The sequence below is a fragment of the Metopolophium dirhodum genome, chromosome 1 (genome assembly GCF_019925205.1).
Source record: "Metopolophium dirhodum isolate CAU chromosome 1, ASM1992520v1, whole genome shotgun sequence".
NCBI lineage: Eukaryota > Metazoa > Arthropoda > Insecta > Hemiptera > Aphididae > Metopolophium > Metopolophium dirhodum.
This window is the reverse complement of record NC_083560.1, coordinates 95738126-95760253: the sequence shown is the minus strand read 5'-3', so window position 1 is coordinate 95760253 and position 22128 is coordinate 95738126. Positions and strand designations below refer to the sequence as shown.

Here is a 22128-nt window from a genome sequence, read left to right as displayed (position 1 = left end):
AATATTTTGTTTATCTGTTTATCAGGGAAATATAATTTTTTTTTTATGTTATTTCCTTTAGGTGTATTAATGATATTAGATGGATAAAAAAATATTTATTCAAATTTTTTTTTACTGACAATACGAAATTATTTGAAAATATTTTAATTTTGAGATTTTTTTTTAGCGTGTAATCGTGTAAATAAAAATTACTCAAATTTACCCAAAATCTGATGTATACACAAAATAAAGAAAGTTCCCAGGATTTTGGAAAAGTAATTTTTTTTGCGTCCATTGGGAATTATTGCGTACAGATATTATTTCTGTGAAGTTAGTTGCAAAAAAACATGAACAAAAACATAACTTTCGATATCACAAAAAATTATGATAAATATATTTTTATCTACTTAATATTATAATGCAACTACAATGAAATAATCATAATAAAAAGAAAATTCCAAACAAAATATTAAAGTTATTAAATTACCTAGGTACAAAATGTATATGTTTTGTTGCAAATTTTACGATAAACCTTACGAAAATAATTTCTGTATCTACGTTATAATTCCCCTTGGACACAAAAAAATTATTGCAAGAGTTTTTTCAAAATTAAAGATTATAAAATCAAGATCAATCACTAAACAAGAAAATTTGGGTTCGTTAATGATGATGGTTGTAGAAAAATATATAGATATTAACCGAGAAAAATTGATTGACAATGTTGCTCACTCATCAAATTTATTAAAAGGATTACTAATATAAATTGTACTATACAACAATCTAGATTTGTTCAATTATATAGTATTTAATTTTTTATACATACCTATTACATTTTGTGGTTACATATTGTATTAATATAGATATTTTAGATTCTGAGCGAAGCGATGAATGTATTGATTTTATAATGATGTGTGTTTTTTATTTTATTTTTTTTTTGTGTCTGTCATCACCTTTTAGGAAAGTAAAAATTTCCCAGTAGTTTTTAAAAGCACCGTGAAAAACAAAAGAAAAATTAAAGAAAAACCGGGAATTTTTAAGCAAAATCGGTTTTCCACAAAATCTATTTTGGTTTTTGGTGCAACTCTAAAACAAATGACCGTAGATACATGACATTTTGACTGAATGTTTATATTAGCATTTTCTATACACCATAACTTTTTCCAAATATTTTGACATATTTTGAGCTGTTAACGGACATTTTCAGTTTCCATTTTTTTTAGTTTTTTCTATAAATATCAATAAAATTTTATCAAAATTTTATCAATTACATGATTTCGTGTTTTCTCCATATTTTGTCAAGATTTGAACTTTAAATGCTTATAAATAAAAATTGTGACTAAGGATTTTTAATTTTTTTCATCTGCCTTTAAAACAATAACCTAGGAGCTTTGTATTAAATTTTCATGTATTTTTAACCAACAAATAATGTTTTTTGATATTTATAGAAAAAAAAAACTAAAAAAAATGTTATGATTAAACATAAACATTAAAAAATATGGCCTCTTATACATTCGTAGTTACAAAGACAAGGGACAACTATGAAGTTTATACATAAAATCGGCGATTTACGTTAAATTTTTCAACACGACGTTAATCGTCATCGAGGCACATTTTCAGTGTATATTGATATATTTAATTTATTTTGACGTAACGCGCGCATGCATCAGCGCGACGTCACCAAACTCGATTTGATTAACGTCGTGTTGAAAAATTTCGTTCAACGTACTTCTTGAAAAATACAGCAAAATACAAAAACGGTGGTCAATCGAACAATTTAGAATTAATCGGCGATTTACGTTAAACAAAATAATTCTATACCGTTGCATGTATGAAAAGTAAGTAACGTTAATCACGAAATTTCATATAAAATCTGTGACTTACGTTACACGAAAAAATTCTAAATTGTTCGATTGACCACCGTTTTTGTATTTTGCTGTATTTTTCAAGAAGTACGGCGTTTATTCCTATTAGTATAATTCTAGCTTATATATAATGCATATTATCGTCTAATAAATATTATTAGGTAATAAAATGTTATTAATTAAATATATTATTTATAAATTATAAGAAAGCTTATGACGTATAGGTTCTACATATAAAATGATATACATATATGTGATATATGTGAGCGCTGATGGCCGATGTCCACACGTAAATATTCGTTGCAGCGCACAGTGGTCTGAAACGTTATTTTAGTCGCTCAAAAGTCCTATTTCAAAATGTTTAAAAAAAAAATGTCAAAACTCCATAGTCATATATTCATATGTTCCTTAGCTTAAATATAAAATCTCACAATCATACATTTATTTTTACCTTGTTAATAACTATTTGAACATGAAAATTGTTTGTCTTAGACGTTATTTTTAATGAAACTTAATATTTTGTTTATCAGGGAAATATAATTTTTTTTTTATGTTATTTCCTTTAGGTGTATTAATGATATTAGATGGATAAAAAAATATTTATTTAAATTTTTTTTTACTGACAATACGAAATTATTTAAAAATATTTTAATTTTGAGATTTTTTTTTAGCGTGTAAATAAAAATTACTCAAATTTACCCAAAATCTGATGTATACACAAAATAAAGAAAGTTCCCAGGATTTTGGAAAAGTAATTTTTTTGCGTCCATTGGGAATTATTGCGTACAGATATTATTTCTAAGTTAGTTGCAAAAAAACATGAACAAAAACATAACTTTCGATATCACAAAAAATTATGATAAATATATATCTACTTAATATTATAATGCAACTACAATGAAATAATCATAATAAAAAGAAAATTCCAAACAAAATATTAAAGTTATTAAATTACCTAGGTACAAAATGTATATGTTTTGTTGCAAATTTTACGATAAACCTTACGAAAATAATTTCTGTATCTACGTAATAATTCCCCTTGGACACAAAAAAAATTACTTTTCCAAAATACTGGGAATTTTCTTTATTTTATGCATACATCAGATTTTGGGTACATTTTAGTAATTTTTAATTACACTATAAAAAAAAATTAAAAATTAAAAAAATATTTTCAAATTACTTCGTATTGCCAAAAAAATATTTGAATAAATATTTTTTTATCCGTCTAATATCAATAATACAAAAAAATGAAATAACAGAAAAAAAAATTATATTTCCCCGATAAACAAAATATTAAGTTTCATTAAAAATAACGAAAAAAAACGTCCAAGATGAACAATAATTTCCATCTTCCATGTTCAAATAACTTCAGAATCTGAAACCATTGGATCAGGACCCAAGCGTTATACCCAGTGGTACATTGGTAAATATATTTATGGGTATACGCACCAATAAAATATGTATGTAACCTAAACGATTAAATTATATCATCGTATATATTATATAACGTTATTGCAGTTCAATTAGTACATAGTTTTTAACATTATTTTATTAATTTTTGTATAATGTAACAATAGAAAATAAAACAAAATCAACTCGAATGTCAAAAAAATTAAAATTATAATAACATTATTATTATAGGTACAATCTATAGAATTTTCCACAAAGATTTTTTGAATTCAATATTGGGTTTACTAAATTGAACTTAAAGTCTTAAAATACATTAAACACAACGCATATTGTTATATAACTTATATTCAATACCTACTTCAATTGATAAATAATTCATTAATACGAATAACGTTTTTTTCCTATATGAAATATTAAATAAATTTTAAATCTTATTTGGTTTTCTGATTATTTTGGAAGCGTATACCCGTAAAATAAGATTTTACATTGGGTATACGCCGAAAATCGAAAATCTTCTGATGGGTATACGGCGTATACCCGCGTACCCGTACCAATACACCACTGGTTATACCCGATAAATTATCACTCTGCAGAATCAAACTCATCTGAGCTTGATGTAAATTCTTCAGAATCCAATTGGATAGGACAGTTTCAAAATTATAATCAATATTAATATGTATTATATAATTGTATTAGTTCTTGCGATAATTGTTCTTTATTATTATGTTTTAAAAAAGAAATACTTTTAATTTAATTTAAATTTTGAGTTATTTATTTTAAAAGTGGCTATAATAATATGTAGGTACTAGCTAAATAACAGTTCTATTTTTATTATTTTTTTATTTTTCATAAATAAAACATGTCATATTTTACCATCTACACAAGTTTCGTGCAAGAGTTTTTTCAAAATTAAAGATTATAAAATCAAGATCAATCACTAAACAAGAAAATTTGGGTTCGTTAATGATGATGGTTGTAGAAAAATATATACATATTAACCGAGAAAAATTGATTGACAATGTGGCTCACTCATCAAATGTATTAAAAGGATTACTAATATAAATTGTACTATACAACAATCTAGATTTGTTCAATTATATGGTTTTTAATTTTTTATACATACCTATTACAATTTTGTGGTTACATATTGTATTAATATAGATATTTTAGATTCTGAGCGAAGCGATGGATGTATTAATTTTATAATGATGTGTGTTTTTTATTTTATTTTTATTTTTTGTGTCTGTCATCACCTTTTAGGAAATTAAAAATTTCCTACTAGTTTTTAAAAGCGCCGTGAAAAACAAAAGAAAAACCGGGAATTTTTAAGCAAAATCGGTTTTCCACAAAATCTATTTTGGTTTTTGGTGCAACTCTAAAACAAATGACCGTAGGTACATGACATTTTGACTGAATGTTTATATTAGCATTTTCTATACACCATAACTTTTTCCAAATATTTTGACATATTTTGAGCTGTTAACGGACATTTTCAGTTTCCATTTTTTTTAGTTTTTTTTTCTATAAATATCAAAAAACATTATTTGTTGGTAAAATACATGAAAATTTAATACAAAGCTCCTAGGTTATTGTTTTAAAGGCAGATGAAAAAAATTAAAAATCCTTAGTCACAATTTTTATTTATAAGCATTTAAAGTTCAAATCTTGACAAAATATGGAGAAAACACGAAAATTACTAAATTATTTTGAGTTGAGAATTCATAAAAATTTTTCTTTATAAATCTAAGATTTGAAAATGTAATACAAGATTATCCATTAGTTTGTCTACCTTTATCAAAAAAAAAAAATGTCTACAAGAAAGTCAAATTAAATCCTATGAGCGTTTGAAATTCATATTTTAACAACATTTGATATTCACTCGATTTCTTATGTAACGATTTTGCTATTTTGTTGTTTTTCAAAAATGAATAACTGTAGGTACTTGAAAATTTTACTAAATGTTTATATTTTCATTTTCTATATACCATACAATTTTGAAAATATTTTGACTCTTTTTGAGCTGTTTACGGACATTGTCGGTTTTCAATTATTTAGTTTTTTTTCCATAAATATCAATACAATTTTATTTGTTGGGTTAAAAAGCGTGAAAATTTAATGCATGGCTCTGGATATATTGTTTCAATAGCAGTTGAATACATAGACAACATTTTTTTTTATAAGTATTTAAATTCAAATTTTGACAAAATTTTCAAATTTCAAATTTAATAATTATTTTGTAGTTAAGAATATATAAAATGTTCAACTTTTATAGCTAAGGATTGAAAATTTAAAACAAGGCTCCACGTAAATATGTTATATAAATTACTTTATTCACATTAATATCATCAAATATACTTGGTAATATCATAGGCTGACTGACTGTTATCGCTCAGAATCGTTTTTCTTATACAATGATATTATATCATTGAATTCAAATTTAACACCATACATCCATTGACCCACTTGTAACCTACTGTACAACAGAGCGACATCCACCTACCCACCTTTTTAACCTTAACATTTGAAATTTTTTTACTAATTTGAAAGTTGTCAAAAAAAAATATTTTTTTGAGATTTGGTATTTTTGAGAGGCCCTTTGAATAATTTGGTTCCTGGGCCCTTTAAATCCCAGGTCGACAATGATGATACTATATCTTCCATCAACCATGAATAATGTACTAGATACAAAAAAATTAAAAGTTCCTAAATTTTACAAACAATTTGGTGCAAAAAATTCTATTCCTATTGACTATTGATATACACTTATGTAGGATTCTCAAAATCAATATAGTTGATTTTCTTAGTTTAAGACATTTTAAGCTGTATATAAAACGTATAAACTTAAACGAAATAGAAATTGTATAAATTTGACTACTTTTCATTAATATTATTTGTATTGTAATATTGTTTTTGTGAACTCTTTAAAAGCCTTCCGCCACAAGCTTTTATCTTAGTGGTGGGTTGCAAATATATATATTCGTATTATTTAAATATCTTTAATTTTGTTTTTATTGTAATCGATATATTAAATACTGTAAGATATTATTATTATTATTATTATTATATAATTTTATACCCAGTTCTGCATTTAGACATTGTGGGCCCCTGTAACGATACAATTGAGGGTATGCCACTTGAGCCCTGCTTATAATTCATCATATAAGTTGGTTTTTATTTTATTTTTTACATACTTATAAGTACCTACTTTATGGATTATATTAATATATTATTAAAAATAATAATAAATTAATTTAATATAGGTAAACTATGCTAATTTATATTATATTTTTGATAATTTATTTACAACATTAAATGGTTGTTTGTCTTTTAACAAAGTTTGTTTACGATTTTGTTATCCATTTTACTTTTTTTCCGGTCTTATTTTATTAAAATAATATAAAACATTCCTATAATCAATAATCAACAGTATAGAGTAATAAAAGAAAAATTATTAATCAGAAATCGCAGATTTCACAAAATTGCAAGTAATTGTTCGTGCAGCTTTCCCAGCGATATCAGATATAGTGACCACTCTTTTCAATGTGTTGGTGAAAAGCTAGTTTTCCGAAAGGATGAAAAAGAGCCACAGTAGCGCCCTTATTGAGTAAACGGGACAAGGATAGATCCGACCCGAAGTCATACAAGCCCATTAGCCTACTCCCGTTGCTCTCAATGGCATTGGAGTACCTGGTGTGCATGAGGCTGAGAGAACAATTCGAACTGAGGATGACCGAAAAACAATTTGGATTTACGGCGATTAAGAGTACCTACAATGGATGCAATATTGAGAATGAGAGAATGGTCCGAAAATTGCGTGCTCAGGGTGTTCTTAGACATCTTGGGTGCATTCGATAACGCTTGGTGGCCGGCAATATTGCATCATATGAAAAGACTATAGAGTATAGGTGCGAAATGACCCATATAACTGTGTAATAACGTAAAATTAGATAACATATAAATAAAAATATAAACACGACTCCTGTCGATAGTTATATTAAAATGGTAAAGGTTAGAATAGTTAAGTTACGCTATTACCTTCCTCCAGGTATTCGGAGGGCTCTTGAGATCGTGTATTCGAGAATTATATCAAATACACCGTACAATATAATTTTATGGAAAAAGGCACATAGAACGTATTGATTGCAATCGACATAAAATATTATATCATATGCCTTACCTGATTCGCAGTTGTTCGTAGACAATATTGTAAGAGTTTTAGGTTATAGATAAAATAAAGTACTACTTCAAATACACAGATTGAATTAACGAACGCACTGATTATCGCTTGCATAAGAAGTCCAGTTGTCGCTCGTTGAAATCGGTTTCTTTGGTACTTGAGAGGTTGTTACTGCGGTGGTTGGTGCTCATGCACTTGTTTAAGGGACGGACGCGAGGATGCTGACCAGTGAGTGGAGGGTGGCTTTGTCACTAACTTATTGTGGGCCTGGGAACTAGATTATTCTTTGGCGTCAGCATAAAATAAGGTCACACACATCCTACGTAATATTGTTATGAGTGCGTGTCGAATTATTAGTTGTTGTTGTCAATGGTTTTATTTGATGCGACCGATTTCTACAAGCGACAGTCTGGCCGTTGTTTATTATTCTGTAAAATTTTATTTTATTATAAGGGTGTGTGAGCATATCATTACATCCACCCTGCACTTTTTTGTGTTGTGCCCTCACAACACCACTCGTGGGCGAGAGTGAGAGCAATACAAATATTTAAGTAGAGGAGAGATAAAGTTAGAAAAAGTTGAAAGTTGAAAGTTGAAAAAAAAGTTATACAATTTAAACTGGACATTTATATATATATATAAAGAAAACAAATTTTACTATACAATCTAGAAGGGGCAATGTAAATAATATTAAAGTTTACAAATTACATTGGAAAACAAAAATTAGGAAGATAGGACTGAAGCTGAAAGTTCGTACTCCCCGCATTCCATTGATGTGTTTCTATTCTTATATATTTTATATTTTAAGTTCCCTATCTGGTGTTGTAATGATAGCTATACAGTTTTTTTTTTTAAATTTAATATTTGTGTACAATATATTGTCATGTTGACATGTTATGAATTTTTACATATTTTGGTTTTTATCCTATATATTCTACATAGTTTTAACTTTTAACTAATCTAATTATACATTTTTCATTTTTACTTTGCTTACAATGTATTTAGTTCATAGACATTTTTTTTTTGTTTTTAAGATAACTTAAAAGTTAAACAAAGTTAATTTCTTATGCTTAACATTTATTTTCTTATTAGTACTAGCTTAAAATTAGGTTTATTTTTTGTATTCACTGCTTTAAATTGATCTTATACCTTATACTAACTTAAATTAAGTTAATCATTTTACATTTTTTTTTTTTTTACTTTTTTTTTTACATATTTTGTTTTCAAGCTTATGCTGACTTAAATAAGTTAGAAAAAATTTTACACATTCTTTGTACTTGACTTGCTTTAACATTTTTTTTTATATCTTATACTAACTTAAATTAGATTAATCATTTTACATTTTTTTTTTTTTAACTTTTTTTTACATTTGTTTTCAAGCTTATGCTGACTTAAAATTAGGTTTTAGTGCTTAGGTAAGTAACTTGAGGTATGTTATTTGTATTTGTTATTATTATTCTGTAACTCTTGTACAATAGTTATATAATAGTTATATAGGTAGTCTTAATAATTCGTGATTTTTTTTTTTTTTTTTAAAGTTATGTTAGTAAAACAAAACATTTATTTGGGGTTTTTATTATTAGTCCTGTAGGAGGTTGATAGTATGATTGAGTCTCCCATAAGATTTGGTATTAATATTTTTTTGTTTTCATAATATATAGTTTGTATACTTGTCAGGGTAGTATTTTTATTGTTAATTGGTTTATTTTACAAGTGTTGTGTGATTTGTGAATTAAAGATTAATGTTTTTTGTATTTTTAAGAGTGTTGGTTTGTTTGACCTTTTATTATTTATTTTTTTTGTTTGTATATCAATTGGTTTGGTAGGGTATTTTCTTAATTCTTAATTTCTTTTTGTATGATTTTCGATCGAAGTTATTTGTATTTTGTTTATTTTAATCGTTGTGTTTTTACCATCGTTTATAGTATCTTTAAGTTTTATATTGTGTATCAATGAATCGAGTGTCTGTATTTCTTGTAAGTGAATTTTATTATATTGTTGGGAATTTTATTGGACATTTTTGTTTTAACGGTATACAATCCACGATTCCTATCGTCGAGGACGTTTTCTCCTGGTTTGAATATAGGACATATATTATTGGCTTGATTTTTAGGTTGTACCATGAGTTTTATTTTTATTATTGTCATTAAAAAATGTATGAATGTTAATTATTATGTTAATGTGTTCTTTTGATTTCCAATTGTGTGTTATTTTTTGTTCATCTTTATAGTATATATGTATTTTAATGTTAGTATTTTGAAATTCGGAGTATATTAATTGTCTTATTATAGACCAATTTAATTTGTCTATTCGTGAAACTAAGGTGCAGGGTATTGCAATTTTTGAAATATTTAGTTTTGTAGCTTCAAGTTTTAGATTATGAATGGTTGTCAATGGTTTTATTTGATGCGACCGATTTCTACAAGCGACAGTCTGGCCGTTGTTTATTATTCTGTAAAATTTTAGTTTATTATAAGGGTGTGTGAGCATATCATTACAACTGTATAACTGTTCTAAACGGTTTGTTCGAGAGGATGCTTTACATTTTTGTAATGAGTCCGGCCCTTTGGCTGCCCATTATCTAAATCATTGTTTAGGTTAACATAGTCACCTGGCACAGTTAAATTTTTAATTTTCAACTACCTAGGACTTTAGTTTACTAAGGTATAGGCGTTTGTATTTATGGGCGGGCTACTAGGTTAATGCTTAATGGTCTATAATGTAAACTAGTATAGTAGGTACCCTGTATTATGTTTGGGACTTGTATAGGCAAACACATCGTTCACATTCTTATCAATGTGTGGCTAGGTTAATAATAATTAGGGAACGGACTTTATTGTAATGGAAAAATCAAAATATTTACATAAATATGTAATTATTTTTATAAAAATATGTAAAAAAAATTAAAAATATGTATATCAAAAAAATGTATTAGTAGGTATTGAAAATTACAAAAAAAAATATTTTATAAATTAAAGTATTACAAACGATGTAGGTATATAAAACTTGTATTATTCCGGAACAAAGCAATGAGAAACAGCATATTGTTGAAGGTTTGCAAATGAAAAATTGCGACGGTTTGGTCGGAGAATACTCTTGTATTGACTAAAAGAGCGTTCTGCGTCAACAGATGTGATAGGGGCGTAATTCATGTTCACTATATCAGAAGGAGTGAATTCAATGTCCAGAGATCCTTGTTGATTTTTACCAATTAAAATATCTCTGATTAATACTTTGAAATCCAGAATTTTTTTTAATGATATTGGCAAATTTGTTTTTGACTATTTCTCCCATGTGCCTTTGAGTTTTTTCTAATTTATCTGCAGATTTTTCTACAATGCTAATACTTTCTATCAAAGACATGTTTTTAGTTTCCAATTGTTTTATTGTCTGAATCAAAAAACAAAAATTTGCAGAAATGTATGTCAAGTTGTTTTTTAAATTTATATCTTGCATCAGTAAATTGGCTTTTTTAATAGCTGCGGCCGATTCAGTATCGAAATTTGAAATAACATTTTTTATTTTGTCAAAAATTACGGTTTAAATGCATAGAAACTACGAATGCTACTAAAGGCGATTGTCGAGTAGTGTACCTACATACTGGACAATGTAGGTACCACTTCCTTATTTTATATTTATATCGTCAGACATTTCCAAGAAGTACTGAACTAGTTCTAATCTATATAATGGCATGCCAAGTGCCGGAAATAAGTACGTAAATGCCATTTAGATAACGATAATATTTGGTGGTCGTCAATTTTGTTAATTTAGAAGAAACAGATAATGTTTAAAGTCATCAAAAATTAAAAATCACTAAAATAAGTACTAAAATATGTAAAAATACATAATTTATACCAAAATATGTAAAAATATGTAAAATAAATTTGGGTTTATTTTAATTAGAATGATCTAAATCGTATACATTTTTTATCAGAGTTAAAATATCTCATTCCAATAAAAATATGTATTTACAATAAAATCCGTTACCTAATAATAATTATTACTTATTAGTGGCTAGTTTTAGACTTTTTAGTTTACACAGTATACAGACATTTTGTAATGTCACTCACGTCGACGCTTCATATAGTTCAAACACGGAACGCACGTAAGTAAATAGTTGTCTGAGGTCTCTAAAATTTTAAACATTTGCTTAAAGTAAAATGTTCACTGTAGTACCGTGTCCATACCAACGCTGGTACTAATGATACACGGTGTTCTCTATATAAAAGTTTGGTATTCAAAACAACCTTCTACAAGGTGCACCGTGCTTTTAACAATCATCTACTGATAGCTGAGCACACAACGTGAACTGAATTTGCTACTCTTAACACGGGTAAATACCCATAATTACCTCCATCAAAAAGGAATACAATTAATTGTAATTAAATATTCAGATTGGCACAACACAATACATACCAGAAGTACTAGATGGATCCATCGATTATTCAATGGATCCATTTTTAAGAGTAGACATGAAAGCATGTAGATTAATATTATGGGAATTGTCAACTAGATGTACATCACAACTAGGAGCTACACCAGAATATAGGTTACCTTTTGAAGAAGAAATTGGACGACATCCATCATTGAAAGCCATGGTAGAATGTGTAGTGCATAAAAGATTAAGACCAGCTTTTAAAGATAACTGGAAATCACATCCAGTAAGAAATGTTCTTAAAATATTGCATCTAATATATTATCATTGTTAAAATTATAGGGCTTAATAGATTTATGTGATACAATAGAAGAATGTTGGGAACATTGTGCTGTAGATAGAATATCGGCAAGGTGTATAGTGGAACGCTGCATTACATGGCAATGTCGTGAAGATGATGAAACAGCAGTAACAATGTTACTACCATAAAATATTTTATTTGTATAATGGCATAATATACATCAGTAACCTAGTTTATTTTATTCCTAAGATCTATACAAATATTGAACAAATTAAACTATGATAACGTTACTAGTGATTCTAAAAAATATATGAAAAATGCTCTCATTCAGGCACCATTATCAGACACAATATTAAAGAAAAATATATATCCAATGAACAATACAAATAGAACTGATCATGACAATTTTTTTCAGAATATCAGATTAACAATCAAAACAAAATCATTTTTATGATAATTCTTTATGAAAACCTCAGCAAGCATAATTATTGTCTAATATTGTAATTATAATACAAACTAAAAAAGTCAATTTTCTTTTACTATTCATTGACTAGTGAAATAAAAGTTAGTTACTTAACATTGACTCGTTTTGATACTGAAAAAATATTTTGATATCAGCGGTAAAAATGTATGTAGTATGTACCTACTAAACACTTTCCGTTTTTAATTATGATTTGAAAAACCTTATATCGCACCAATAGAAGAATAGTTATTATATAGTTTATTATTTTCTATCTGGAATATCGACACTTCTTAGATATTATTTTATTCTGGCCTGACTAATATTGCTACACAATATTTTTCTAGCCGTAATAGGTATTATCTCAAAAGTAACAGTTTCACATGGAAAAAATTATTTTAATTTAAATAATATAATATTATTGTACATATTATAAGAAAAGCTAGTAGTTTTATCAATACCTATTATAATCATAAACTATTTATAGAATGTTATGATTAAATTAGTGTCAGTAACCTTTTAATGTTATAATTATTTATAATATTGTATAATGCTGTTTTAAATGTTTTGTACGTAAAATGGATCTTTTATCAAAATTCAAGATCAAAGCGCCTTGTTGTTAAATAATATAATATGTTGTATTAATAAATTTTATTTCAAAGTACTACCTAATATATTTTTTAAGGTAAAGTAAGTACCTAAAATATATAAAGTAGTTAAAATATGCAATAAGAACAAATATTTACATACCTATTATTTTGTATTAAAGAGTTATTGATATTTAATGTAATTAGACAAGTTCTACATTTGAATTTTATAAATAATAAAATTAGTATTACAAATTTAATTTTATTTTGTGGCGTAAAAAAAATATTTTTTTTCCTAGCAGAAATAATGACCGAAGTCAAACTGAAATCAGATTTACAATAAAACAAAGATGAAATGGTACTTAAATTATTATTTTAAGCATATAAAAGTAAACTATACAATATTAACAATACTATAAGATTGAAAAAAGAAAAATTAATTAAAAATCCTATTTGTAATGATTAAATGACATAATGAAACATTAAAAGTCGATTTCCCAACATTTTGATATTTTGATTTTTGTCACTATTGTTTCAGGGGTGTGAATTATTTTTAAGTTTTCAATTACAGTTCACAATAATATAAGACTTAATTTTTACAAATTGTTCCATACGATCTATAGACAATTTTCCTGCAGAGTACAAGTTAAGTAAAGTATATATTGATTTGACTCATCTGAGTTATGATTTAAATTTAAGAAGTTATATGTTTATAAAAATGAGTACAGTTTGCTTGATATTAATTGTAAAATAATATTAAATGATAGTTGGGGAACCTATCGAGCGAAGTGTGCCACATTTTTATACTTATAAGGACGGTTATTGTAAGATCTAACCAAACAAATATTAAAATGCCAGCTCTTGCCTCTGTAAATGTACATTTTTAAATGCTTTAAATGCAAAGAAAATGTGACGTATGATTATAGGAATTATTAACTCAGCTAAGAGAAACATATTATCAGGATCCTTGTATTAAAATATCTTCTATGTTTTTATTTAAAAATTGAAATGTAATAATACATACCTACATTGATAAAATAAGTAAATGTCCTTATATATCACAAAAATAGTAATCTTACTATACAAATTACAATCATATACCAATTCTAGAAAATTCTAATTTAAAAAACCGCTCAAAAATGCACACCTCAACAAAAAACTAACTTGGTATTCAAAATTATTGTTTTCCTTAAAGTTAATGTAGGTACTTTTCTTTATACACCAACTAAATAAACGCATTATAGTAAAATCTTTACATTTATTGCTCAACGCAGAAGTAAAACATGAAAATCTATCGTCTTATTATCAATAAAAAATAATCTCTTAAAGAGAAATGAAGTAACTTCAATTTTTGAAATAATTCAAAACAAATATTATATTACTTAGCAATACACAAGTTTACAGCTGATTATAATAGTTATGTTAATGTGAATGATTATTTGAACATTTTATAAGTAATGAATATTTATCTGTTAATTAATTTCCTTGACATTTCTTTTTGTGGTGCATTGAATTGTAATTGCTTGACTGTCAACTCCAGTATTCTTCTTTTTATAGCTGTAAATATTTAATTCATACAATATCAATTTTTGGATACTAATAATTTAGATATCTTATATTTTGTGGATGTTTAATGTCTTAGTAAAAACATACATTTAATTTGGATCGAAAAAGTTTTAACTATGTGAAAAAAATATTAACAAGTTTAAATGAAAAGCAAAAATATTAAATTTTACTAATATTAAAAATTATAAATATTAATTGGGTATAATATGTATACCTTTACGGGCAATTCGATTGTTTGCTCCATTTCTTTATCACACGGCGATTTATCATAAGGTACCAATATATGTTTTAGTGGTCCAAGAGTAGCTAAAAAATATTCAATTACATTAAAATAATCAATATAGTATGAGTATAATGTAGTTTTTACAGTTTTACACTAAAATGTTCACATACATTTTGGCATCTGTAAGAAATCAAAGAAGTCCTGTAGATGTCCCTTATCACGTTTGTCAAAATAGTATAGTTCAATACTTTTAAGCAATCCTCCACAATAGTTTAATCTTAATCCACGTATGTCCCTTCCAGTAATCTCGTAAGAGGTCACCGATGAATGGAAAGCTATGATGCCGATCCATAATAAAATAACTGCTTTTAAACAATTCCTGAAATACACACGTATATTCATAAATATTCTTTATTACTCACTGGATAATAATTTAAAGGGTGGCATCCGAATGGTAGATCCAATTATTTATTAAAAACATATCAATGGCCCTGTCAACTTTTTACTCGACATGATTATTTCTGATTTGAAATTAAACTGACAGAATTTATTATGTCAAACTGATTGGCGAGTGGAAGAAAGGAAGTTAACATCCTATAAACCAGGGCGCCCTGACGTAACCCGTCAGAGGGATGTTTCCGCGTCACCCAAAGGCGTGAAGGAGCCGCCCTCGCGACATATGGCCAAAGGTGTAAAAACCCCCGAGGGAATGGTCTTATAACTCCCCGTCACACAGTGGTTAGTAATCCTATAAATATTATTAAGGTACTTACATCGTTTTCTTTAAAAATGTCGATTCTGTGCCAATTTTGTACAATCTTTAAAAATATAATAGATCAACGTTTTTGAATAACCTTTCTGAAATAGTATGGCGTCTGATGTCTGACGTGAGAACAGCTATGTGTGGTCGTTACAAAAACAATCTACATGGCGTCCTACCTCTCGACACACACACACACACACACACACACACACACACACACGTTGAATGACAGTGGTACCATCATAACATGCCCCCCTTTTTTTTAAAAATAATTATTGACAGAATAATATATTGACACAAAATGACAAACTAAAAATATAATAACATTGGATATCTGATATGAGAACAGCTATGTGTGGTTGTTACAAAAACAATATATATGGCGTCCTAGCTCTCGACGCACACACACAAACGTTGAAGGACAGTGGTACCATAACAATGTCAGTTGATGCATCTCAATTTTCAGTTGGAGAAGTCATTTTCAGAATGTTATTATTATAATCTGTTTATTTAATATGTTATGGAATATGAACTATGGCACTATGCATTGATTCAACTATAAATAATATTTTTTAAATGTATTTTTTAAGATGTCCAATCAAGTTCCTTTGAATGTAATATACTTAGAAAATTGTATACTGAAATAGAACAAGTTGGAATAAATGATACTGAAGAATGTGAAAATACTGTGTTAACTCAAAGTATAATATTTTCAAATAAGTTTAAAATTTAAAACAATTAATAATGTCAGTATAATTGTTTTGTTTAAGAATCAATTGATGGTCCTATAAGTACTCAGCATGCACAAGATTTTACTTTTGAACAGGTGTATAATATATGTTCATAATATTTGTTATTAATAATATTAATTTATTTTTAGAACTACTAGTAATGTTAATGAATATAGTGTTGCTGCTTTGGAATCTGATAGTCTTGATTTACCACTATTGACAGAAACAATTAAAAAAAGTAATATTCTTCAAAACTTTTTAATAGTTCTTAGTGACCATATTTTTATACTTATATTGTTCAATGTTATATATTTTCTAGGAAAATGTTTTCAAGATAATATTGAAATATTATTGAATTAATTAAAATCTACTAGACCAAAAACTCCACCCCCACCTCCAGCCACAACAAGTGATGAATAATTTTCTGATTATTTATGCAGTATTATGGAACATCTTCCAAAAGCGAAGAAACTTAAATTACAGGCAAAATTCATAAATTATGTTATAAATGAATCTGAAATATAACTCAATTTTATTACCTAATCATATTAATTATACTAGTAGTTGCGATTTTGTTGAAAATTAATAGCAACAGGTCCATTAAAATGTTTTTTAGTTTCTCTCTAACATTTTTGGCTTCTGCACTATAACAGTTTTCTCACTTCCTGTTATAAGTGATCGAAATACTCTCCATTTGCTAGCCAATATACCAAAAGCATTTTCGATTGAACGCCTTGCACGGCTAAGTCTAATAATTAAATTTATTTCTTTATATATTTAAATTTAACATCTTTTATATGAATACTTTTTAGTTGTTACCTATAGTTAAAAATGGTTTGATCTTCAGGTAAATTTCCTTTTGATCTACCTGGATATGGTCTCATAACATTTGTTAATAAAGGAAATGCTTCATTAGCAACAACACAATATGATATGGGACCATTTTCATCATCAATTTCAATAGCATTGGAAAAATTAATAGTTTTATTAATTATTTGTTTACCACAACTACAATTTCTAAAAACACCGCCATCACTACATCTTCCTGGAGCTCCTATGTCAACTAATGTGAAGCAATATGATGCATCACAAACAGCTAAAAGAATAATACTATGGGTCCCTTTATAGTTGTAGTTAGTATATCCACTGTTTGCAAATGCCTATTAAAATAATAACTATTGTTAAATAAATATACCAGTTATGTGTACTTTTAAAATATATATTTTTAGAATCCGCACCTGATGAACAACATGTTTGCTATCAATACTCCCAACACAATTTGGAAAATTCCACTTCATATTAAATTCATTGGCTATCGATATCCAATTTTCAGTTTGTGGTTTCATTAGTACCTTAAAATAATGAAGTCAATATGTTTAAAATTTAAACTAATTTATTTAATTATAGACACATGTAAATATTTTTAAAATATTTCCAAGTTACTACTTTATTGCATAAGACATCCCATAAAGTTGTACAGCATTGTCTAATAAGTTTTGAAACTGTAGGTTGTGCTATTCTAAAGGCATAACCTATATCCATCATACTGTCACCAGAGGCCAAATATCTACAAGATAAAACAATGTACAGTGGAACCTCAATTATCCGGGGTAATGAAGGGGAGGGGGTCACACGGATAAATGAAAATCACGGTTAATCGAGACTTTTTATAATAATGAAATTTTTATTTAATTTTAATTAGAAATACATAGGTACAATTTTATAATAATGAAATTTTAAAACGACACGTTTTCGTTTAGCACTCATTATTAGATTAATACGTTATACCACATGTTACGTTCGGCTATAGCGAAGGACAAAAGCAAACTGAAGGTGATTCGATAAATATAATAATCGATGTACAATATTGCTTATCTTCATATTATTATCGTCAAAAATGTCATTAATATAATTGTCGATATCGTGTATTATGTAATATAAAATGTTCGATTATAACTACATATATATCTACAGTCCATACTTATTTTTAAATTTTTGGAAGAGTGAGCACGGTTAATCGCAAACACGGATAATCGAGTCACGGATAATCGAGGTTCTACTGTACCTGTTTCTATCAGATTTAACTTAAAAAATTTGCTTGAAAAGTACCTTCATTAGAATACATTTTCAATATGAGTAATTTACCTAAGAATACATGTTAAAAGTTCACCAACTGATAATATATCAGGCCGAGATGGTACACGCTGTACACTTGGACCAATCAGATAAACCAAGTGTTCAAAACATAATGAGCTCATCCTAAGAAAATTAAAATACATAGCAGAATTTAAAAGCTGAAACTCTGCTAATAGACAGTGGTAATATCCATGAGTTTTTCTTTCCTTAAATATTGGACGTACATGCCACCTATTTGTTTTTCTACTATAGAACAAAATATAAAATAATTTAGGACACAATACTAATGTGACTACTTTAAATAACCAAACCTATAATAATTAATAGACTAGGATAAAATACATAAAGTATTTGGAATAAATACGAGTCATGAAGAATTGAAAAATATGTGGGTATTTGAATACTTCATTAAACTAGTATAGGATTGAAAAGTAAAAAAGTAACAAGCATCCATTAAATATATATGTTACAAGTACTATAGCTTTTTTGTGGAGACATCTAACTACTTCAGTACTTCAGCAGTAATTAGGTCATAGCCCAGGGACTTCTTCAAGGTGTATTTTTGGATAGCCTGTTTGACTTTATTGAGTGTGAAGTGGGTAGTAGTGAATTAAAAAATAAATTGTGTTTATATACTATATAAATATAGTGATTTTTGATTTAAAACACAGAAATAAATATCTGCTACTAAAAAAAAATGTATTTATTGCTACCTTGTATGATGTAATTCTTCTAAAATAGCAGTTATTATTATTATTTTCTTTTATGCAATTTCAATTGCTTGTGATACATTTCCATTTCCAAATCATATTTCCGTTTAGACATACTTTTTTAAATATTGACTATTATTAATAGATAAAAAATATATTACTATTTTTAAACTAAAAGGAATTTACACTATTATGTGTAAATACTAAATAGTAAATACTTATTAATTTGGTAGTTTAGTTAGTTAAGTAGTAACAGTAAGTTCAAATTTACAGTGCTTAAAAATTATCAATAAAAATAACATAATTTTTTTCTTATCTAACATCAAAGGTATAGTTTAGTTGAATTATCATATTTTGTGGTAACATAGTAAAATTCTGCACAATATTCAACACGAACACCATCTATTCGGAACATGGTGTTAGTGGAATACCACCTTAAGACTTAAAAGGTACTTTATATCTCATAGAAAAATTATATTTTTATTCATTACCATCATTATTTAAAATTTGAGAATGTTATGTATATAGTTTAATTATTTATCAATTTGTTAACCTTCAATGTCATATTTAATTATGATAGTATAACAATGTACTAATGCATGATACATATCGAAGACTTAATAGTATGTACATTGTACCTATTATTGTATTTTTGTTTTTTCTCTGAGTGAAAAATTTCTTTCATTCATGACCTGTAATTCTTACAGTACCTACTATACCTACTATAAATCTTTTACGTTTTGGCCGAAAAAGGTGCTAAATAATAAAATATGCCACTACACATACAATAATCATATTTAATTATATCGGTATTTGGTATGTGAATATAGAATGCTTAATCCAGTTTAATATTCTGTGTGGTAATGTTAGTACATTTATTTATTACCTTTACATTATACAATATATATTTTTATACCACTAGATATTCGTGAATATAATCCATAAAGTAGGTACTTAAGTATGTAAAAAATAAAATAAAAACAAACTTATATAATGAATTATAAGCAGGGCTCAAGTGGCAATATCGATTACAATAAAAACAATATTACAATACAAATAATATTAATGAAAAGTAGTCAAATTTATACAATTTCTATTTCGTTTGAGTTTATACGTTTTATATACAGCTTAAAATGTCTTAAACTAAGAAAATCAACTATATTGATTTTGAGAATCCTACATAAGTGTATATCAATAGTCAATAGGAATAGAATGTTTTGCACCAAATTGTTTGTAAAATTTAGGAACTTTTAATTTTTTTGTATCTAGTACATTATTCATGGTTGATGGAAGATATAGTATCATCATTGTCGACCTGGGATTTAAAGGGCCCAGGAAGCAAATTATTCAAAGGGCCTCTCAAAAATACCAAATCTGAAATGGTACTTAAATTATTATTTTAAGCATATAAAAGTAAACTATACAATATTAACAATACTATAAGATTGAAAAAAGAAAAATTAATTAAAAATCCTATTTGTAATGATTAAATGACATAATGAAACATTAAAAGTCGATTTCCCAACATTTTGATATTTTGATTTTTGTCACTATTGTTTCAGGGGTGTGAATTATTTTTAAGTTTTCAATTACAGTTCACAATAATATAAGACTTAATTTTTACAAATTGTTCCATACGATCTATAGACAATTTTCCTGCAGAGTACAAGTTAAGTAAAGTATATATTGATTTGACTCATCTGAGTTATGATTTAAATTTAAGAAGTTATATGTTTATAAAAATGAGTACAGTTTGCTTGATATTAATTGTAAAATAATATTAAATGATAGTTGGGGAACCTATCGAGCGAAGTGTGCCACATTTTTATACTTATAAGGACGGTTATTGTAAGATCTAACCAAACAAATATTAAAATGCCAGCTCTTGCCTCTGTAAATGTACATTTTTAAATGCTTTAAATGCAAAGAAAATGTGACGTATGATTATAGGAATTATTAACTCAGCTAAGAGAAACATATTATCAGGATCCTTGTATTAAAATATCTTCTATGTTTTTATTTAAAAATTGAAATGTAATAATACATACCTACATTGATAAAATAAGTAAATGTCCTTATATATCACAAAAATAGTAATCTTACTATACAAATTACAATCATATACCAATTCTAGAAAATTCTAATTTAAAAAACCGCTCAAAAATGCACACCTCAACAAAAAACTAACTTGGTATTCAAAATTATTGTTTTCCTTAAAGTTAATGTAGGTACTTTTCTTTATACACCAACTAAATAAACGCATTATAGTAAAATCTTTACATTTATTGCTCAACGCAGAAGTAAAACATGAAAATCTATCGTCTTATTATCAATAAAAAATAATCTCTTAAAGAGAAATGAAGTAACTTCAATTTTTGAAATAATTCAAAACAAATATTATATTACTTAGCAATACACAAGTTTACAGCTGATTATAATAGTTATGTTAATGTGAATGATTATTTGAACATTTTATAAGTAATGAATATTTATCTGTTAATTAATTTCCTTGACATTTCTTTTTGTGGTGCATTGAATTGTAATTGCTTGACTGTCAACTCCAGTATTCTTCTTTTTATAGCTGTAAATATTTAATTCATACAATATCAATTTTTGGATACTAATAATTTAGATATCTTATATTTTGTGGATGTTTAATGTCTTAGTAAAAACATACATTTAATTTGGATCGAAAAAGTTTTAACTATGTGAAAAAAATATTAACAAGTTTAAATGAAAAGCAAAAATATTAAATTTTACTAATATTAAAAATTATAAATATTAATTGGGTATAATATGTATACCTTTACGGGCAATTCGATTGTTTGCTCCATTTCTTTATCACACG

General features: G+C 26.7%; 3 protein-coding genes across 4 annotated transcripts; 1 reads left to right on the top strand and 2 right to left on the bottom strand.

Moving 5' to 3' along the window:
- Positions 1 to 6923: 6923 nt before the first annotated feature.
- On the top strand, positions 6924 to 12292 carry LOC132946736 (activin receptor type-2B-like). The gene is made up of 3 exons (XM_061016800.1): positions 6924 to 7052; positions 11823 to 12089; positions 12146 to 12292. Exons 1-3 carry the CDS (start codon positions 6924 to 6926, stop codon positions 12290 to 12292), a joined length of 543 nt encoding a protein of 180 aa, XP_060872783.1.
- A 1166-nt stretch (positions 12293 to 13458) lies between these two features.
- On the bottom strand, positions 13459 to 16957 carry LOC132948465 (uncharacterized). Of its 2 annotated transcripts, XM_061018938.1 has the most exons (4): positions 15714 to 16955; positions 15111 to 15319; positions 14932 to 15023; positions 13459 to 14708 (listed from the first exon to the last, which is right to left on the bottom strand). In XM_061018938.1, coding segments are annotated over exons 1-4 (309 nt in total). In that variant the 5' UTR covers positions 15716 to 16955; the 3' UTR covers positions 13459 to 14702. The 2 variants fall into 2 exon arrangements, with proteins under 2 accessions (XP_060874921.1, XP_060874911.1); XM_061018928.1 differs by having other exon boundaries at positions 15111 to 16957.
- Positions 16958 to 17042: 85 nt separating this feature from the next.
- LOC132948459 (uncharacterized) lies at positions 17043 to 21860 on the bottom strand. Its single transcript, XM_061018915.1, has 3 exons — positions 17881 to 21860; positions 17673 to 17786; positions 17043 to 17594 (listed from the first exon to the last, which is right to left on the bottom strand). The coding sequence occupies exons 1-3, from the start codon at positions 17977 to 17979 to the stop codon at positions 17250 to 17252; spliced, it is 558 nt and encodes a 185-aa protein (XP_060874898.1). The 5' UTR covers positions 17980 to 21860; the 3' UTR covers positions 17043 to 17249.
- Positions 21861 to 22128: the final 268 nt, after the last annotated feature.